The sequence below is a fragment of the Myotis daubentonii genome, chromosome 10, assembly GCF_963259705.1.
Source record: "Myotis daubentonii chromosome 10, mMyoDau2.1, whole genome shotgun sequence".
NCBI lineage: Eukaryota > Metazoa > Chordata > Mammalia > Chiroptera > Vespertilionidae > Myotis > Myotis daubentonii.
Window position 1 is genome coordinate 28,174,638 of NC_081849.1, and position 18,190 is coordinate 28,192,827.

At 39.4% G+C, this 18,190-nt stretch overlaps 1 protein-coding gene across 4 annotated transcripts in view; it reads left to right on the plus strand.

Annotated features, from left to right (window-relative positions):
* The window catches only part of AGBL3 (AGBL carboxypeptidase 3), an 84,496-nt gene extending 68,472 nt beyond the window's left edge, over positions 1–16,024 (plus strand). For 2 of the 4 annotated variants that reach the window (XM_059711836.1, XM_059711839.1), the window contains 4 exons: positions 3,372–3,420; positions 5,817–6,013; positions 9,182–9,416; positions 13,699–16,024. In XM_059711836.1, coding sequence (XP_059567819.1) covers positions 3,372–3,420; positions 5,817–6,013; positions 9,182–9,416; positions 13,699–14,116 — 899 coding nt within the window. In that variant the 3' untranslated portion in view covers positions 14,117–16,024. The remainder of the gene's footprint in view (positions 1–3,371; positions 3,421–5,816; positions 6,014–9,181; positions 9,417–13,698) is intronic. The other 2 variants (XM_059711837.1, XM_059711838.1) reach the window with 2 other exon arrangements.
* The last annotated feature ends 2,166 nt before the right edge of the window (positions 16,025–18,190 follow it).

Below are 18,190 nucleotides of genomic sequence, written 5' to 3' on the forward strand. Positions count from 1 at the left end.
ACTGCTCTGGTTGTTCAGAGGGGTCCTGATCCAGCCTGGAAACCTCAGGTAATGTTTTCTTGAAGAAATTGATCCTTAAATTATAATGAGTCTTAACTGACAAGTTAGGCATTTAACAGGGGAGAAAAGAATCACTTCCTTGAATTCTTAAAAGATTGTTGTCAATAGTTTTGTGATCTTATATGCAAACTAGAGGCCCAGTGCATGAAATTCGTGCACTGGGGGGGGGGGGTCCCTCAGCCCAGCCTGCGCCCTCTTGCAGTCCAGAGCCCTTGGGGGATGTCTGACTGACAGCTTAGGCCTGCTCCCTAGTAGGCCTAAGCTGGCAGTCGAACATCCTTAGTGCTGCCACGGAGGTGGGAGAGGCTCCCAACTGAGCAGCGCTCCCCCTGTGGGAGCGCTTTTGCATTGAGCGTCTTCCCCCTGGTGGCCAGTGTGCAACATAGCAACCAGTTGTTCCATTGTTCAGTCTATTTGCATATTAGCCTTTTATTATATAGGATTCTTTTCTTACTTGGCATGCAGTGTGCCTGGGACTAGAGGTAACTCATTCAGAGCCCTTTGACTTCGGTCATCTCTTGCCAATATTTATTCTACTCAGAAGAAAACTTTTTGATAGAAAAGATAGAAACAGTTTAAGAGCTGAGGGATTCTGCTCTTTGTTATCCATTCACATTTTAAAATAATTCCAGCAGGACAAATCTAAAACATTCTTTGGTATATTTTCATTCTGAAAACAGCTAAGTAAAATTTATTTCTTGTTTTTAATATTTCTTCATATCTTGGTTCATTTGATATTTTAACCTTCCTGACACTATTCTTCTATGTCTAAGCCACTCTCTTATATTTAGTTTTTGTTACATAATCTCCTTTCATCTCTGTTCATATTCTTCTAAAAACCACACAAATAGAAGATGTGTGTTTTTCTGCTTCCCAGAGGTCTCATGTCATACTATGCAAAGATTGTGCTAGATACTGGGGTACAATGAGAAATAAAATATAGTCTGTTCTCAAGAAGCAGAGAGAATGAAAACAAGTAAACATAAAAAAATTAGATAAATGCAACTTACTGTGCTATGGGATTATGTAGGAGTTCTTTGAGGATAGGGGAGAATCAGAGAAGGTTTCTCAAAATTAATTGTTAGGATTTACAGGGGCTTAATAAATGGCATGTATCTTTACTATGTTCTGAATCACAAATAATTAAAAGAATAAGACAAACAAAATACTAGCAAACTAAATCTAACAACATATAAAAAGATGCACAATGGACAAGTAGTACTTATTCCAGAAATGAAAGGTTGGTTTAACATTTGAAAATTAAACAATGTAATGTGGTAGTCGGGGTCAACCACAGTCCTAAAATATTAAGTGGAAATTCTAGAAATAAACCCTTCATAAGTTTTATTTATTTTTTTTTAAATATATTTTATTGATTTTTTACAGAGAGGAAGGGAGAGAGAGAGTTAGAAACATCGATGAGAGAGAAACATCGATCAGCTGCCTCCTGCACATCCTCCACTGGGGATGTGCCCGCAACCCAGGCACACGCCCCCGACCGGAATCGAACCCAGGACCCTTCAGTCCGCAGGCTGACGCTCTATCCACTGAGCCAAACCGGTTTCGGCCCTTCATAAGTTTTAAATCCCACGCTGTTCTGAGTTGTGTGATGAAATCTGGTACCGTCCTGCTCCATCACACCTGGGATGTGAATTACCCTTGGTCCAGCGTCCCCTTGCTGTACATGTTCCCCACACATTAGTCACTTAGTAGCCACCTTCGTTATCAGATCAACTCTGTGGTATTGCAGTGCTAGTGTTCAATCACCTTATTTTACTTAATAATCACCCCAAAGTGCAAGAGTAGTGGTGCTGACTATTTGAATGCCAAAGAGAAGACATAAAGTGTTTCCTTTAAGTGAAAAGGTGAGTACAGTACAATTAGATATTTTGAGAGAGAAAGAGATCATATTCACATACTGATTACAATACATTCTTATAATTGTTCTTTTTCATTAATAGTTGTTCATCTCTTACTGTGCCTAATTTATAAATTAAACATTATCATAAGTATGTATGTATAGGGAAAAATATTATAGCCCTAGCTGGTTTGGCTCAATGGACCTAAGGGTCCCAGGTTCTATTCTAGCCAAGGGCATGGACCTTGGTCCGGGCCATGCAAGAGGCAACCAATCTATGTGTTTCTCTCACATTGATGTTTCTCTCTGTCTTTCCCTCTCTCTTGCACTATCTCTAAAAGATTAATGGAAAAATATCCTCGGGTGAGGATTAAAAATATAAACAAACAATATATATATGGGGTTCGGTACTATCTGCAGTTTCAGGCATCTACTGGGTGTCTGGGAACATACCCCCATGGGTAAGAGGGTATTGACTACTCTATGCTGTTTCTCTAAAACTGATAATCTCTGAAGAGTTCATAAAGAGTATAGAAAAGGATGGACTAACTGCACCTGGGTTGTTTGACATTATGTGTAGATTATGACTAAAACTCATACAGTAAAAAAAAATTACATTTGGAAGTAAATAAGACTGACTCAGCCCAGCCGGGTGTGACTCAGCGGTTGAGCCCAGGAACCAAGAGGTCACCAGTTTGATTCCCAGTGAGGGTATATGCCCAGGTTCCGGGCTCGATTCCCAGTGTGGGGCATACAGGAGGTAGCCAATCAATGATTCTCTTTCATAATTGATGTTTCTATCTCTCCCTCTCACTTCCTCTCTGAAATCAATAAAAATAATATTTTTAAAAATAAAGTAAAAGGTCTTATATTTAGGTCTTAAGATAACAGAATAATATGGCTTATAAATTTAAATATTTAGTACAGAGTTAACATCTGTATCAAAGGAGACAAAAATATATTGTTATACTATTCTCATGCACACTACTTGTTTAATTTGTTCTATTAATTGCTATAATTACCACTGTTTATGTTATAATCATAATAGATGTGTATATGATGATTTATTACATATTTTACTGTTTTTTTGGTCTGGTATGGCTGTGTCCTGGGTTGGCTCTCTAAAAAGTTAGTTACCCTACTACACATGTAGATGTCCTTCTTAGATCCTAACATTCACAGATTCAGTTCTCAATTTTTGACAGTTATTGGATAGATATTTCTACTGTTTGCTATTCTGTTGAAACACTTTAATTAAAAGGCTTCCAAGTGAAATATGTACTAACTTATTTCATATTTCTGAATGAGACAATAGCAGATTAATTGAAGATAAGCTCAATTAAGTTAACTATTAAATATATGAATAAGATAATTGGCAAGAAAGTAAATTATTAAATTTTGTTAATCTGAAAAATCTGAGTTCATAAATCTTACAGTAGATTTTCTTTTTTAGTGAAAATGCCTGGACAGGCCCCTTCCTGGCTTCTAAAGGGTTATTTGAGGTAGCAGAATTACTACCTTACTCCTTCCTTTCCCTCTGTTTATAAAGATATTGAATTAAAGCAATAGGTAAAAGTCACTTTTTGATAACAATTGCTAATCAGATGTCTCCTTATAACTACACTAGTGGCCCAGTACATGGATTCATGCACATTGAAAGGAAATTAATTAGAATATATTTTAATATCGCTATTCACCCTTTCTCTATAATATAAGTGTCAACCAAATTCATGATCAACAATGACACATGTGCAATGGCGCCAGCAAGAGCTTTATATGTATTGCACATGCACGAGCCAACTTAGCCTTTTATATAGAGAGAATAAACTTGCTTAATTAGACCCGCTTTCTGATTTAGCTAAACTTTTTCCAGCCCAGTGAAACATCCCACTTCTCTTTCAGGCAATTGTCAGCAACACAGCAGTAAATATCAACACGAAGCAGATTATTATTGTAGATCACGCAGGGAGAACAAAGGGTAAAATATTTAACTGCAGCAGTATTTGACTATATTCTGTGCAGTGAGAAAGAAGTCATTTTCAAGGTCCACCATTTCTTACTGCTTTTCAATCGGGTCAAGTTTCTAAGCTTTCTAAATCTCCGTTTTCCGGCTAATGAAAAGAAAATGGGATTCTACCAAGTCTCCTATCTACCTACTCCAGGACTTCTGTGAGAATTAAATGAGATGAGGCATGGAAAAACGCTTCATAGACATTTGGTTAAAGTGTAAAATGTTTCCACCTGGCTATAAAGCAAGTTGTGTTCCTGGGCTGAAGAAACTCCAAGGAGGCTAGGCGCTAGGGAGAGGAAGCCAGGCGTTGCTACATGACATCATTACCCGGCGCCCACAGCGACCGTTTCCAGGCTGGGCTGGGCTGTGGGCTGCATTTAGTGCCATGGGGTCTTGGCAGCATTGGCTGTGATTTGGTGGGGTGTCGCTCTGGGGTGGTGGCGGGACCTGTGTCCCGCTTGGAGGAAGCCAAGTGTTGCTTTGTGGGCGCCAGGTCCGCAGTGCTGTTTCTGTGTAAATGGCCAGTGTGTGTCATGGCAGCTCCTGCGTTGAACGTCTGCCCCCTGGTGGTCAGTGCACATCATAGCAACTGGACAATTAGCATATTAGCCTTTTATATATAGAGATAGTATCTGTGACTAGGCCAGTTTATGGAATGCCCATATGATGCATTTTTTTAAGGGTTCTGAGATTTCAATATCCCCAAACTATCCTCAGTGGATGTCTTAAAATCTACACTTAGACATTTATTTCTATGCATCTGTCATCACATTATCTGAGTTTCTCTTTTTAAAAAGAAATATTACTGGCATAAGGTAATTACTTTAGAATGAATAACTCATTCATTTACTATCTGTACTAGCCATTGGAGCACTGGTCATGTAGGGATACTACTACTACTACTACCTAAAAACTGAAAAAGGAATGACAGAAAGAGAAATCAGGGATAACAGAGATAAACTTTGTAGTTTTGTCTAAACCAGTAATTATAGCATTAGCTCCCTTGGCAAGTTTCCTGAGTCTTAGGCAGCGGTTCTCAATCTGTGGGTAGCGACCCCTTTGGTGGTCGAACGACCCTTTCACAGGGGGCGCCTAAGACCATGCTGCATATCAGATGTTTACATTACGATTCATAACAGTAGCAACATTACAGTTATGAAGTAGCAATGAAAATAATTTTATGGTTGGGTCACAACATGAGGAACTGTATTTAAAGGGCCAGAAGGTTGAGAACCACTGAATCTTAGGAATCTTAGGAATGTGAACAACCATCTGAACAGGTAAGTATTTGAGAACAGACGGCCAAATACAAGAAAGGCACATAGTATGCCCTTTCTTCCTTTCTTGGCGCCTCTTCTAAGAACTTGGTTTCTTTTTTTAAAAAGAAAAACTGGGTTCTGTTGAAATATGTAGTTTCCTACCCCAAAAATGTAAACAATCAGGTAAGAAACCATCTTGGGCATACCTGTACTTTGATCTAGAATTGATGGATTTAAACTAAGACATAAATTTTTTAAATATATTATTTGTCATATCTATGGAAAGAAATTCAATTATATATCAAGAGAAGAGAAAGTAATAGAAAAAGTACTGAAGTGAGATGTGAATTCTAGACCTGCCCCTCCCTCAAACAGGCCATGTAATCTTAAAACAAGTAGCTTAATCTCTGGAATTCCTGACATTCTTTTACAGTCCCTCTCCCATGTAAAGTGAAAGATAAAATAGACCATCCTACCCCCAGGATGAGAGCCCCCATAAGATAACATCTGTAAGAATACTTTACATACTGTATGTACATTATAATATACAAATACAGTAAGGATGACATTCCTCTTGATTAGATGGTTCACTGTTGGCATTGAAATCAGAGTACCCAATTTCTTTCAGCTCCCAAAGTATGATGCAGAGGCTTAGCAAATATCAACAAAGACACTTTTCAGAAACCGGTAAGAGACCAATCCAGGAAGCAATTCAGCCCAGGAGCACTGGTTTGTATAGAAACTGCTTCAGAGTGACATCCTTGAATTGTACTGTGGGCACGCCAACTCCCAGTTGGACAGAGAGGCCAAGGATACCAACAGAAGGTCTTTTTATTTTTATTTTTAGGATTTTAATAAATACAAGTATAGCTTTCACTGTATCATCATTAATAAATCCTATGAAATTGGGATTTAGGGGAACTGCTTTTGTAAACAGGGATGATTAATAGCCATTTTATTCCTGTCTCTGAAAAATATTTGCCTTACTTAATTTCTACAGGAATTGAGTACAGAAGAAAATCATTTCAGTTTAATATAGCCTTGAAAAAGAGATCTATTTAATTGACTTATTCCCAATATCCTTGAGGATTTTTTTTATTATTACTGCTTCAATTTTATTAGTTATAGCAACACCTCCTTGTTATTGATGCCTTTCAGTAGATAGAATAAAAAAAGGAATGAACTGCTGGTACAGCACAGGTGATTCTCAGAATCATTGTGCTAAGTGACAGAGGCAGACACAGAAAAGTAAATATTACATGATGTGTACTCATTCATCAAAACAGATTAATTAGGAAGCTTTCCTTATCCATCTCTAAGTATGATTCAAAGTCCCTCTTCTGGAATCCTGTGTTATATGCCCTGCCTTATCTCTATAGAAAGATACTCTGACTGACGCTTTACTTTTCTCTCTCTAGTCCTGTTAGCATATTAAAGACACGGACTATATTTTTCATCCCTATTTACCAAATGAAGCATAATGTCAGACTCAGGATACGCATTCAGTGAATGGCCAAGGGATGACTTTTCAAGAAACTGTAGATGAGTTCATTTCAGTTGCCAGCATTGCCAGATGCCATGTCATCCATTCCCTCATTCATTATCCAAGTCCTGCTGCCTCAAGGAGTACTCACGCCACTCGTTTCCTTTCTTTTTACCTTTTTTAAAAAAGCTTTATTGTGGAAATTTCAAACATAAAAGTAGAGAGACTGGCGTAGTGAACCCACAGATGTCCATCACCCACCATCAGTAGTTATCAGCAGCCTGCTATTCTTGTTTCATCTATATTCCCACCACTTTTTTTTTTTTGCTAAAGTATTTAAAGCAAATTCAACAAATCATATCATTTGCCCATAAATAGTTCAGTGTGTATCTCTAAGTAAACATTTTTTCAAAGCTTAATGTATTTCTTGCTTTTATTCTAAGCATGTTCTACTTTTCTTATGCTATCTACATGACAATTTAGCCATTATAATTGTAAGTACTGCTGCCATGTTCTTTAAAATGTCTACTAGTCCTCCTTCATGCTCTACTTGGGGTTCTTTTTTCCCCCTCTCCCTATATATTGAAATGTTTAATTGCATTAAAATACACCTAACATAAACTGTACCATCTTAACTATTCTTAAGTATAAAGTTCAACAATGTTACATACATTTCACATTGTCGTGCGCACAATCTCTAGAATTCTTTCCATCTTGCAAAACTGAAATTCCATCCCCATTCTTCCCTCCCCCAGCTATTCTGCTTTTAACTCTATGACTTTGGATATTCTAGGTAGCTCATATTAATGGCACCAGTGATTTGGAAGATGAGTACAGTCTTTGTCTTTTTTAAAAATATGTTTTTATTGTTTTTAGAGAGAGGAAGGGGGAGGGATAGAGAGAAAGAAACATCAATGATAGAGAAACATCCATCGGTGGCCTCCTACACGCTCCCCCCACCCACTGAGGATCCAGCCTGGCATGTGCCCCTACCAACCTGGAATTGAACCAGTGATCTGGTTCATGAATCAGTGCTCAGCCACGAAGCCACACCCCAGCCAGGCTTTGTCTTTTTGTTACTACCTTAATGCGGGTGTCGGTTTCCATTGTTTTTTAAGGCTGAATAATATTCCATTATGTGCAGAAACCACATTTTGTTTATCCATTTATTCAGTGGGCACATGGGTTGCTTCCACCTTTTCGCTGCTGTGAGTAATGCTGCTAAGAACATGCATGTACAAATAGCTTTTTGAGACTCTGCTTTCAATTTTGGGGGGTCAGTTACCCAGAATAGGAATTGCTGGATCATAAGGTAGTTCTATGTTTAATGTTGAGGCACTGCAATACTGTTTTCCACAGCAGATGTACTGTTTTACATTCCTGCCAGCAGTGCACAAGGGTTCTAATTTCTCCACAGCCTTGCCAATGCTGGGTTATTTCCTGGTTTTTTGGATAGCAGCCATCTTAATGGGTGTGGAGTAGAATGAGTAATTTTTAACTAGACTTTATTTTTTAGAGCAGTTTGATAAACACTTTTTTAAAGTGTTATACTTTTATTATTACAATTAAAAAAATAATTATTTCCTTCACATCATCTAACAAAGAAGGGATTTCTAACCTGCTTTTCCCATCATTTTCTTCATGTCTCTACTCTTCCATTTTCTCAGATCAGAAGCTGTGGAGCCAACACTGATTCTTCTACTCTCACCCCATATCGAATTCATTAGAAAAGCCCAACATCTATCTAGGATCCCCTCACACATACTTCTCACCCTTCTGGCCATGGCCACCACCCTGGTCCAAACTATCACCTTCTCTCCTGGCTTAGTTCACTAACCATCCAAGAGATAAGGTTGCTATTTCAGTAACCTCCCTGCTTGTCCAACCTTGTCTCTGTTTAATATATTCTTACCTCAGCCACCAGCATCATCCTTTTAAGACAAATCTAAGATGTGACACTCCTCTGCTCAAAGCCTGAGGTTACTCCCATTTCACACTCAATAAAAGTTAAAGTCCTTACAATGGCCTTGAGGCCCTATGTAAACGCTCCACCTATGTACCTACCTGAGCTCTCATCTCTTTCCCTTCGTTCATTCTCCTTTAGCCATTGTGCCATCACTTGGTATTCCTTGAACACACTGTCATGCTCCCAGCTCAGGGCCTTTGCACCTCCTGTTCCCCTTGTCAAGAATGCTCTTTCCTCTAAAAGCTGTTTGACTCGCTTACTCCTTTGGCACATCAGCATCACAGGGAGGCCATCTCTGAACACGTTTTTAAAAATAGGAATCAACCTTTTCCCCAAGAATTCTCTGTTCCCTTCCCCAGCTTCACTCTGCCCCATAAACTTTATCATTATCTAACATATATTCACTTGTTTATTTATTTTCTGCCCTGTAATTAAAGAATAAGTTTCAGATAGAATTCTTGGCACATATGGCTCAATAAATACTTATTGAGTCAATTCACTCAATTCAGTTTCTACATCTATGCATATTGTGGTTGTCCCCCAGATCTGCATAGCAACCTGAAAAGCAAAATGAGACAATCTACATCTTTCCAATGCAAGAAGACTCATGTAAATTGGACAGATGATGAAAAAAGAATCTACAGGGATAAAAGAATAGCTCAAACTGAAGAAATATTGCAATATTTGATCCCTATCATGAAAAGCACGACAAATGTGAGAACCAATCAGATAAAACAGATATTCAAACCTCGCACCAACTTCCAAATCCAACATCAATTGTAAGTCAATACAATTTTGTCATTATTAACTTTTTTTTAATATATTTTATTGATTTTTTACAGAGAAGAAGGGAGAGAGATAGTTAGAAACATCTATGAGAGAAAAACATCGATCAGCTGCCTCCTGCACATCTCCTACTGGGGATGTGCCCGCAACCCAGGTACATGCCCTTGACTGGAATCGAACCTGGGACCTTTCATTCCGCAGGCCGACGCTCTATCCACTGAGCCAAACCAGTTTCGGCATTATTAACTATTTAATACATTCTTTTTTAAGGAAACAAGACTAATTAATTCATTATCCTAAGAAAGAAACATGCGTGGGCAAAAGCGGGGGAAAGGGAGACACCCGCAATTATGTTAACAGTAAAAATTTTTAATAAAAATAAATGAGTAAATAAACATGTAAATAGAATAGTGGCAGCTACACCACATTGGACACAGGGACAAAGACCCAAAGCCATATGAAAATATTGGCTATGTGGAGAAGTAAATTATCTGGCCTTGTTTGATTGTTTATTCACATGAAAACACTCATTAATTCAAATCTGTGACTAAAGTATGCATTAATAAAGTATGACCATAGACTGACTTGAAATTTCTCAGATGGGTTTAAACTTAATAATCCTAGGGGGCAACTCAAGTTACTTCAGCTTATTGATACTCAGATTTCTTTTAAAGATAAAAAAATAGGACCAACACTAAGGCCAAAAGGAAACCTATATAAATTAAAGTAAGACAATGACAAGCTGATAATAAGAAACATAATTCTAATATTATCAAAAAATTTTGAAAAACTGATTTCTATGTGCTAGACACAGTTCTGTGTTTACACATACATTTTACCTTCTACACATGAGGAAACTGAGGCACAAAGCAGTTACTTGTTCAAGGTCACACAGCGAGTAGGGAGCAGAATTGGAGTCAACCCAACTAGACATTCTGAGTCCAGAGTCTTTTATCACAATGCTTTGACATTTCTTCTTATAAGTGAAAAACAGAGGACCAATATACTTCATATTCAGAGCTAGCCTACAAATCAATGACAAAATTATGAACATTTCAATAGGAAAATGGGCAATGTCTATGAACCAGAATTCACCAAGAAAAAAAAGGACGTGGCCTTTTTAATTAAACAATTGTTAAAAATTAAACAATTTTTAATTGTTTAATTTCACTTAAATCCAAAGAAGGCACATTAAAACAATAGTGAAATGCTGTTCATTTTTGCCTCTCACTGGAAGAATTCATTCACTAATTGTTGGAATGTAAACCCACAGAGTTCCTTGAAGACAGTCCAACAATATAAATGAAAAATCCTTAATTATATTCATTTTAATAAGAAGTGTTACTTTAGAAATTGATCCTAAGGACAAAAAAAAAAAAAATGGTGAAGGCAACAGGATTTCTGTAGTGATGTTCATTTCAGTATTGTTTATAACAACTAAAGAAAAAAAGAAACAATTTTGAAAAAGTATAATAAAGTAGAAAGCACCAATCTATCTGATTTCAACACCCTGTGGTATATAGCTACTGCAATCAAGAGAGTATAGAATGGAGGAGGAACAGACATACACTGAGTGGCCAGATTATTATGACCACCCCATCAGTACAATGAAGTGAATTAGTTATGCAAATAATAATAAAACCTTGAGAGTATTTGCTTAGGAAGTTTTCAGTATTCAGTATTTTTGGAAGTGTCAATGAAGTACCGATGGGGTGGTCATAATAATCTGGCCACTCAGTGTATGTATCAATGGAACGAAACAGAGGGCCTAGAAATAGACCCATACAAATGCTTGATTAATTTTAACAAAAGTACAAAAGCAATTCAATGAATGAGAGAGAGAATTTTCAACCAATGTTGCTAGAACAATTAGAAATTCATTGGCAAAAAGAAATTTGACCTAAATTAATTTCTTATACAAAAAGTAATAATAATAATTGAAAATGGATCATGGATTTAACTGCACAACATAAATCTATAAAACTTTTGGAAAAAAAATAGGAACTCTTTATAGAAATTGGGCCAAAAGTTATACTTTACACCAAAAGCATAATCCATAAAGAAAAGTAGATGTTAGACTTCATCGAAATAACAGTGTTTGCCCTTCAAAAGACACAGTTAAAAAGATAAAAACCTATAAAATAGGAGGAAATATTTGCAAACCGCTTAAAAAAGAGACTGGTATCTAGCCCGGCCAGCATGGCTCAGGGATTGAGTGGCGACCTATGTACCAGGAGGTCACAGTTCAATTCGAAGTCGGGGCACATGCCCAGGTTGTGGGCTCAATCCCAAGCATGGTGTGTGCAGGAGGCAGTCAGTCAGTGATTATCATCATTGATGTTTTTATCTCTCTCCCTCTCCCTTCCTCTCTGAAATCAATAAAAATATATTTTTTTAAAAAAAGAGACTGGTATCTAAATTAAAGAAGTCTCAAAATGTAACAGTATAAATATTTCATTCAGAAAATGAGAAAAATGTAGGAGGAACACATTTTACCAAACAGAACATACAGATGGCACATAACCACACAAAAACATGTTCCACATCATGAACCATTAAGGAAATGCAAATTAAAACCGCAATGAGAGAGCTGCATGCTATCAGAATGGCTAAAATAAAAAAAATAGGGGCAGCACTGAATGCTGAGGAGGGCGCAAAGAAATTGGGTCACTCAGACATTGCTTGTGGGAATGTAAAGTGTAAAACAAGTTTACAGTTTCTTTAAAAATACATATGTAACTATAACTACCATATGACCCAGAAATTGCTCTCCTGAGCATTCATCCCAGAGAAATGAAAACATTCACACAAAAACCTGGACACGGATGTTGATAGCAGCTTAATCTGTCAGTAGCCACAAACTGGGAGCAATCTGCATGTCCTCCAATGGAGGAATTATTAAGCACTCTGTGGTACATCCAGTCCATTCAGCAAGAATGGCTGATACACAGAACAACCTGGATCAATCTTCAGAGGGTGGTGCTGGGTGAAAACAGCCAGTCCCAGAGGTTACACACGGTAGGATTCTGCTTATATAACATTCTTGAGATAATGTTAATATAATTCAGACAATGGGTTAATGACTGCCAGGAGTTAAGGAGGAGCTGGCCAAGGAGGAAAGTGGGTATGTCTATCAAAGGGGAACAAGGGGGAATTGTTTTGGACCTCGACAATGTCAATGGCTACTAGTATATCCTGATTATATTGTACTATTGTTTTGTAAGATACTACATCTGGAGGAAACTGGGGGCAGGGTACATGGGACCTCTCTGTATTATTTCTTCCAACTGTAGATGAGTCTGCAATCATCTCAAAACGTTTTCTGGTTTCTTGTTTCGTTTTCTATTGATTTCAGAGAGGAAGGGAGAGGGAGAAAGAGATAGAAACATCAATGATGAGAGAGAATCATTGATCAGCTACTTTCTGCCCGCCCCACACTGGGGATTGAGCCTACAACCCAGGCATGTGTCCTGACCGGAAATCAAACAGTGACCTCCTGGTTCATAGGTCGACGCTCAACCACTGAGCCATGCCAGCCGGGCTCAAAATTAATGTTTTAACTAAAAAAATAGTTGAGAATTTTGTGGTAAAAAATGGGATTCTAAAGAAAGCTGAGGTACTTTAAGCAACTGCAACTTATAATATATAAAACCTCCCTCTCTCAAGGAAAACTCCCTTTTCTTGGATGTACAGTGATCTTTGTACTGACCATAGAAAAAAATTAGAGTATGTATACTGAGCTCATTCTAATAGGATAAACAGATTTGATTTGTGAAAATTTAGAGGACATTTCCTTCCACTAGATCAGGGGTCCTCAAACTTTTTAAACAGGGGGCCAGTTCACTGTCCCTCAGACCATTGGAGGGACGGACTATAGTTTAAAAAAAAACTATGAACAAATTCCTATGCACACTGCACATATTTTATTTTGAAGTAAAAAAACAAAACGGGAACAAATACAATATTTGTATTTGCATGTGGCCCGCGGGCCGTAATGAGGACCCCTGCTCTGGATGTATAAGTAAGGAGCTGAGGCCCAGAGTGCCCATGAATGTACCAGGACGCCTAGGGTCAGGGTACGTTTCCAAATGAACCTAGCCTCTAGGCATTTAGAAATGCAGAATTGGAGGCCTGCTGAAAAACCATGACCAGGGATATAGTGATAAAGTCTTAAGGGAGAATGAACTCACCAAAGGAGAAAAAATAGACTTATACTATTACAAGTTCCTAGGATACGTGCTGAGCAAAAACTCATGCACTTTATTTCTTTTCTAGACTAAATCCAGCTACTTATGTAAACTTGGGCGGCGCATCTTGGGCACCATCCAGTCATCTCCCTTTTATAGGCCAAAGGAACCTTCTGGCAAGCTCTTCAGGATGGCTCCAATCTGTGTCCCAGAAGTCGTGTGAAAACCTGTCACTTCTCAGAGGGCACAAGAAAAGGAAAGCATGTTCTGCAGTCAGTGCCATAAAGACTAAAGACATGAAACCTGTCAGCAGCAAATGGGAGATTCCTTCCTCAGGTTTTGAGAAGGACGTGAATATTACCAAAGGCCGGAGTCCTCACGCTGAAGAATTCAACCAGCAAACCTCCATGCAGATAGCCCCCAATCCAACTCAAACTAACGATGAGCAGCCAAATAAGAATGAGGGACAACCCATCTTCCATTTGAAGTTCCAAAGGCAGAAATAATCTAGCTTTATGATACTCTGAAGACTGTGGGTGAAAGATAACATATGCTTACCTATTAAAAAGAAAAGAGAAAGAGAAGCCCTCTCCATCCCTCTTATCACCATTTCTCTCCCTACACATGCATATGCATATACTAAACTACAAACCCTAGATACTCCATCTTCTGTAGTGAGAACATCTTTCAGAAATATAAAAGGGAATCTGGAGCCCTGGTCAGTGTGGTGCAGTGGCTAGAGCAGTGACGGCGAACCTTTTGAGCTCGGCGTGTCAGCATTTTGAAAAACCCTAACTTAACTCTGGTGCCGTGTCACATATAGAAATTTTTTGATATTTGCAACCATAGTAAAACAAAGATTTATATTTTTTATATTTTATATATTTAAATGCCATTTAACAAAGAAAAATCAACCAAAAAAAATGAGTTCGTTCACGTGTCACCTCCAACACGCGTGTCATAGGTTCGCCATCACTGGGCTAGAGCATCGTCCCGTGCACTGAAGGGTCATGAGTTTGATTCCCAGTCAAGGGCACGTACCTGAGTTGCAGGTACGGGGTGTGTGGGGCAGCAACCAATCGATGTGTCTCACATCAATGTTTCTCTCTCCCTCCCACTCTTTATCCCTCCCTCCCTCCCTCTCTCTCCTTCTCTCCTTCCCTTACTCCCTCCTTTCCATTCCCTAAAAATATGGGAAAAAATATTCTCAGGTGAGCATTAACAAACAAAAGAGAAAACAGCAGATTTTTTAATTTTCTTAGGTATTATACTAGTATTTAATTTTTGTCAAGATGGAAAAAAAATCTCTGAATTTCTGATTTCTTCCAAAATGATTTATTTATACACCACCAAAAAAACTAAGCACTCAGGAAGGAATGACCTGTACTATCACTGACTTTAATGTCCCTACTAGGCCCTTGAATGAATCAGTCAACAAAAAATATTTCCTGAATTTTTGTTATATCTGTAGTGTGCTAGAAACAATTGGTGATTTTTTAAAAAGACATTTCTCCCTCCCAATGGGTGTGGCTCAGTGTCGTGGACCTATGAGTCAGGAGGTCATAGTTGAATTCCTGGTCAGGGCACATGTCCAGGTTGTGGGCTCGATCCCCAGTAGGGGACATGAAGGAGGCAGCCAGTCCATGATTCTCTCTCATCACTGACGTTTCTGTCTCACCCTCTCCACTCCTTTCTGAAATCATTAAAAATATATATATTTTTTAAAAGACATTTCTCTCCACTGCAAGATTACTGTATAATTGTACATATAAAACATACATGACTAAAATAATGCAGAATGAGATAGTGCATAGTAAAGTGCTAAGATCTGAACAATTTTAAAAATACTATATTAAAAGATGTTAATTAAAAGGAAATAAAAGGTATACAACCTGGAAAAGGATGAAGTAAAACTGTATTTATTCACAGAGAAGAAGATTGTAAATGTAGAAAATCCCTGCTGGAAGTAATAAGCAATTACGGCAAGGTTGCAAGATACAAAGTTAATATACAAAAGTCAATCAGTATCTTAGATACCAAGCAATGAATATTGAAATTAAAAACAATACCGTTTACCTTAGCACCAAAAAAAGAAATACTTAGATGTTAATCTAATTTACTCAAGATCTATATGAGGAAACACCATAAAACTCTAATGGAAGAAAAAAACCTCAAGAAATGGAAAGTTATTCCATGTACATGCATAGGAAGGCTCAATATTGTCAAGAGGTCAGAACTTACCAATTAGATCTATAGATGCAGTGAAATCCCAAACAAAATTCTAGCAAGTTAATATTGATTGATTTGATTCTAAAATTTGTGTAGAAAGGCAAAAGATTCAGAATATCCAATGCAATGTTAAAGGAAAGAACCATGTCAGAGGACTGACATCATCCGACTCTACGACTTAAAAAAGACGGACTATAAAGCTATAGTAATCAAGACCGTATGGCCCTGGCCAGTTTGGCTCAGTGGATAGAGCGTCGTCCTGTGGATTGAAGGGTCCCAGTTCGATTCTGGTCAAGGGCATGCATGTACCTTGGTTGTGGGCACATCCCCAGTAGGGAGTGTGCAGGAGGCAGCTGATCGATGTTTCTCTCTCATCGATGTTTCTAACTCTATCTCTCTCCTTCCTCTCTGTAAGAAAATCAATAAAATATTTTAAAAAAACACACAATATGGTGTTGGCAACTTTAAATTCTATGTCCAGCAGAAGAAAAAAGCAAAGATTGAGGCTACTGTGAAAGGAAGACTGAATATCTGCTACGACCCCATCCTCTGGCAGCCGTGACCCAGCTTCTGCATTGTCTTTGGCTCCCCACACATGGCAACCGTGATGCCTGGCGCAGCCTGGGTTCTGGCGTTGGCATTGATGCTACTGACAAGGGCAGAAGGGCGTTTGTAAGGTGAAATGAAAGACATACACTAACTTATCGGCTGTTATCCTGAGGTCATTAAATTGGTCTCTTCTAATTAGGCTTTAAAATAATGATCTGCCACCACCACCAATAAAAGTTGTTTCATCTTTACGGCAGAGGGGTGAGCACCCTTTCTACACACAAAAGGAGTCTGCTGCTTAAGTCGTTTTTTCCCCCAAAAAATGTAGATCTTTACTATGGCTGAATTCGTTATTTTCAGAAACATGTTATAAACTCTTAATTGGCAATTTCTCTTTGAAATAAATTATAAACAAAGGAACAATGATCCCTTTGTTAATAGTTTGGCCATCTTCACTCCTCACCACCAAGCCTGATAAGAGCCTCTGTTCTCCACATTCATAGGCAGACCATTGACCCAAACCGTGGTCCCAAGACCAGCCTCTGCTGACACCATCCCTTCTCCTGGAGGCTGTGTGTGTGTGGGGGGGGGGGGGGGCGGGATTGTTCATGGCTGTGGGCCTGGGCCCGAGTCTCCTGGAGAGACACTAGGAGAGTGAGGGGTTTTTTTCAAAGAAACAACAGATGGCAAATCCAACTGGTAGAATGCTACAGTCCCGTCTCGACGGTAACCACTGTTCTGAAGATAGCTGTGTGCTGAGGATGGCAGGGCCACACCCTGGGACAGGAGCCAGGCCTCGAAGCCACGCCCTCAGAGAACGCCTGACTGATCACGCTCCACTGGAAAGACGTGAAATGGTAAGACAGCGACAGTCCCTCTTGATGTCTCTTATCACTGAGTCCCTATCAGTGAGGTAATAAATGCCTTGGTGAGGCCCATGTCTCTGACTCAGCTTGTCTGCGCTGACCAAGCACAGGCTCTGACAGGACGGACTCCCTGTAACTCTGTGAGCAGGACCCGCCCTCCGTGATCCGAGGAAAACTCCAGACCAGAGGAGGAGCCTCACCCAGGAGCAGGGGCATGGGAGTCCTCGACTGCAGCCTGACTCACCATTATGGGAGGGACTGGCACTCCTGTCGGTCTCCAGTGTTGTATAGGGGCAGCTGGGCCCTAGAGTAGCCAGAGCTCGTGGACCAGTCTCTGCCTGCAATGGGCCTTTTATGTTGCCCCCAATGCACAGAGAATACCACTTCCTAGTGTGCAGCAGGGAACAGCACAGAGGGGACTGTTTCCTTCAGCCAGGCCTCCCTGGCCCTGCCCACTGATGGCTGGCCTGGTTGCCAGGCATTGTTTGCGTTGGAAGCCCAGCAGTCCACCGGGTTCCAAGCGGGCAGCATGGCCCTGCGTACTAACAGCCAGTGGCCAAGCGCAGTGCCCTTGTAGGCCTTCACCCGCCACAAAGGCACCTGTCCGGCTTGCGCTGGGGCGGTGCTCTGTGGTGGTAGCCGGCCACTGGATGTTAGCCGGCCAGCATGGCTTTGAGGAGGAATAAAGAACCAGCCAAATGCTTTTCTGCCCAGGTTGAAGAATAAGGTTACGTTGGTGAAAGATTAACGAGTTTACACAGCCTATAACGCCCTCGAGTCACCTGTCATAAAGGCCATCGTGGCTCATCGTCAAGGACAGACATCAGTCAAAGGTGGGTCGAAATCCCAATCCCACTGACTAATGCCAAAGGCATCTCTGAAAGAAAAGTGGAACTTTAGAGGGAATAATGGGTGGTTTGGATGAAAACACTCATC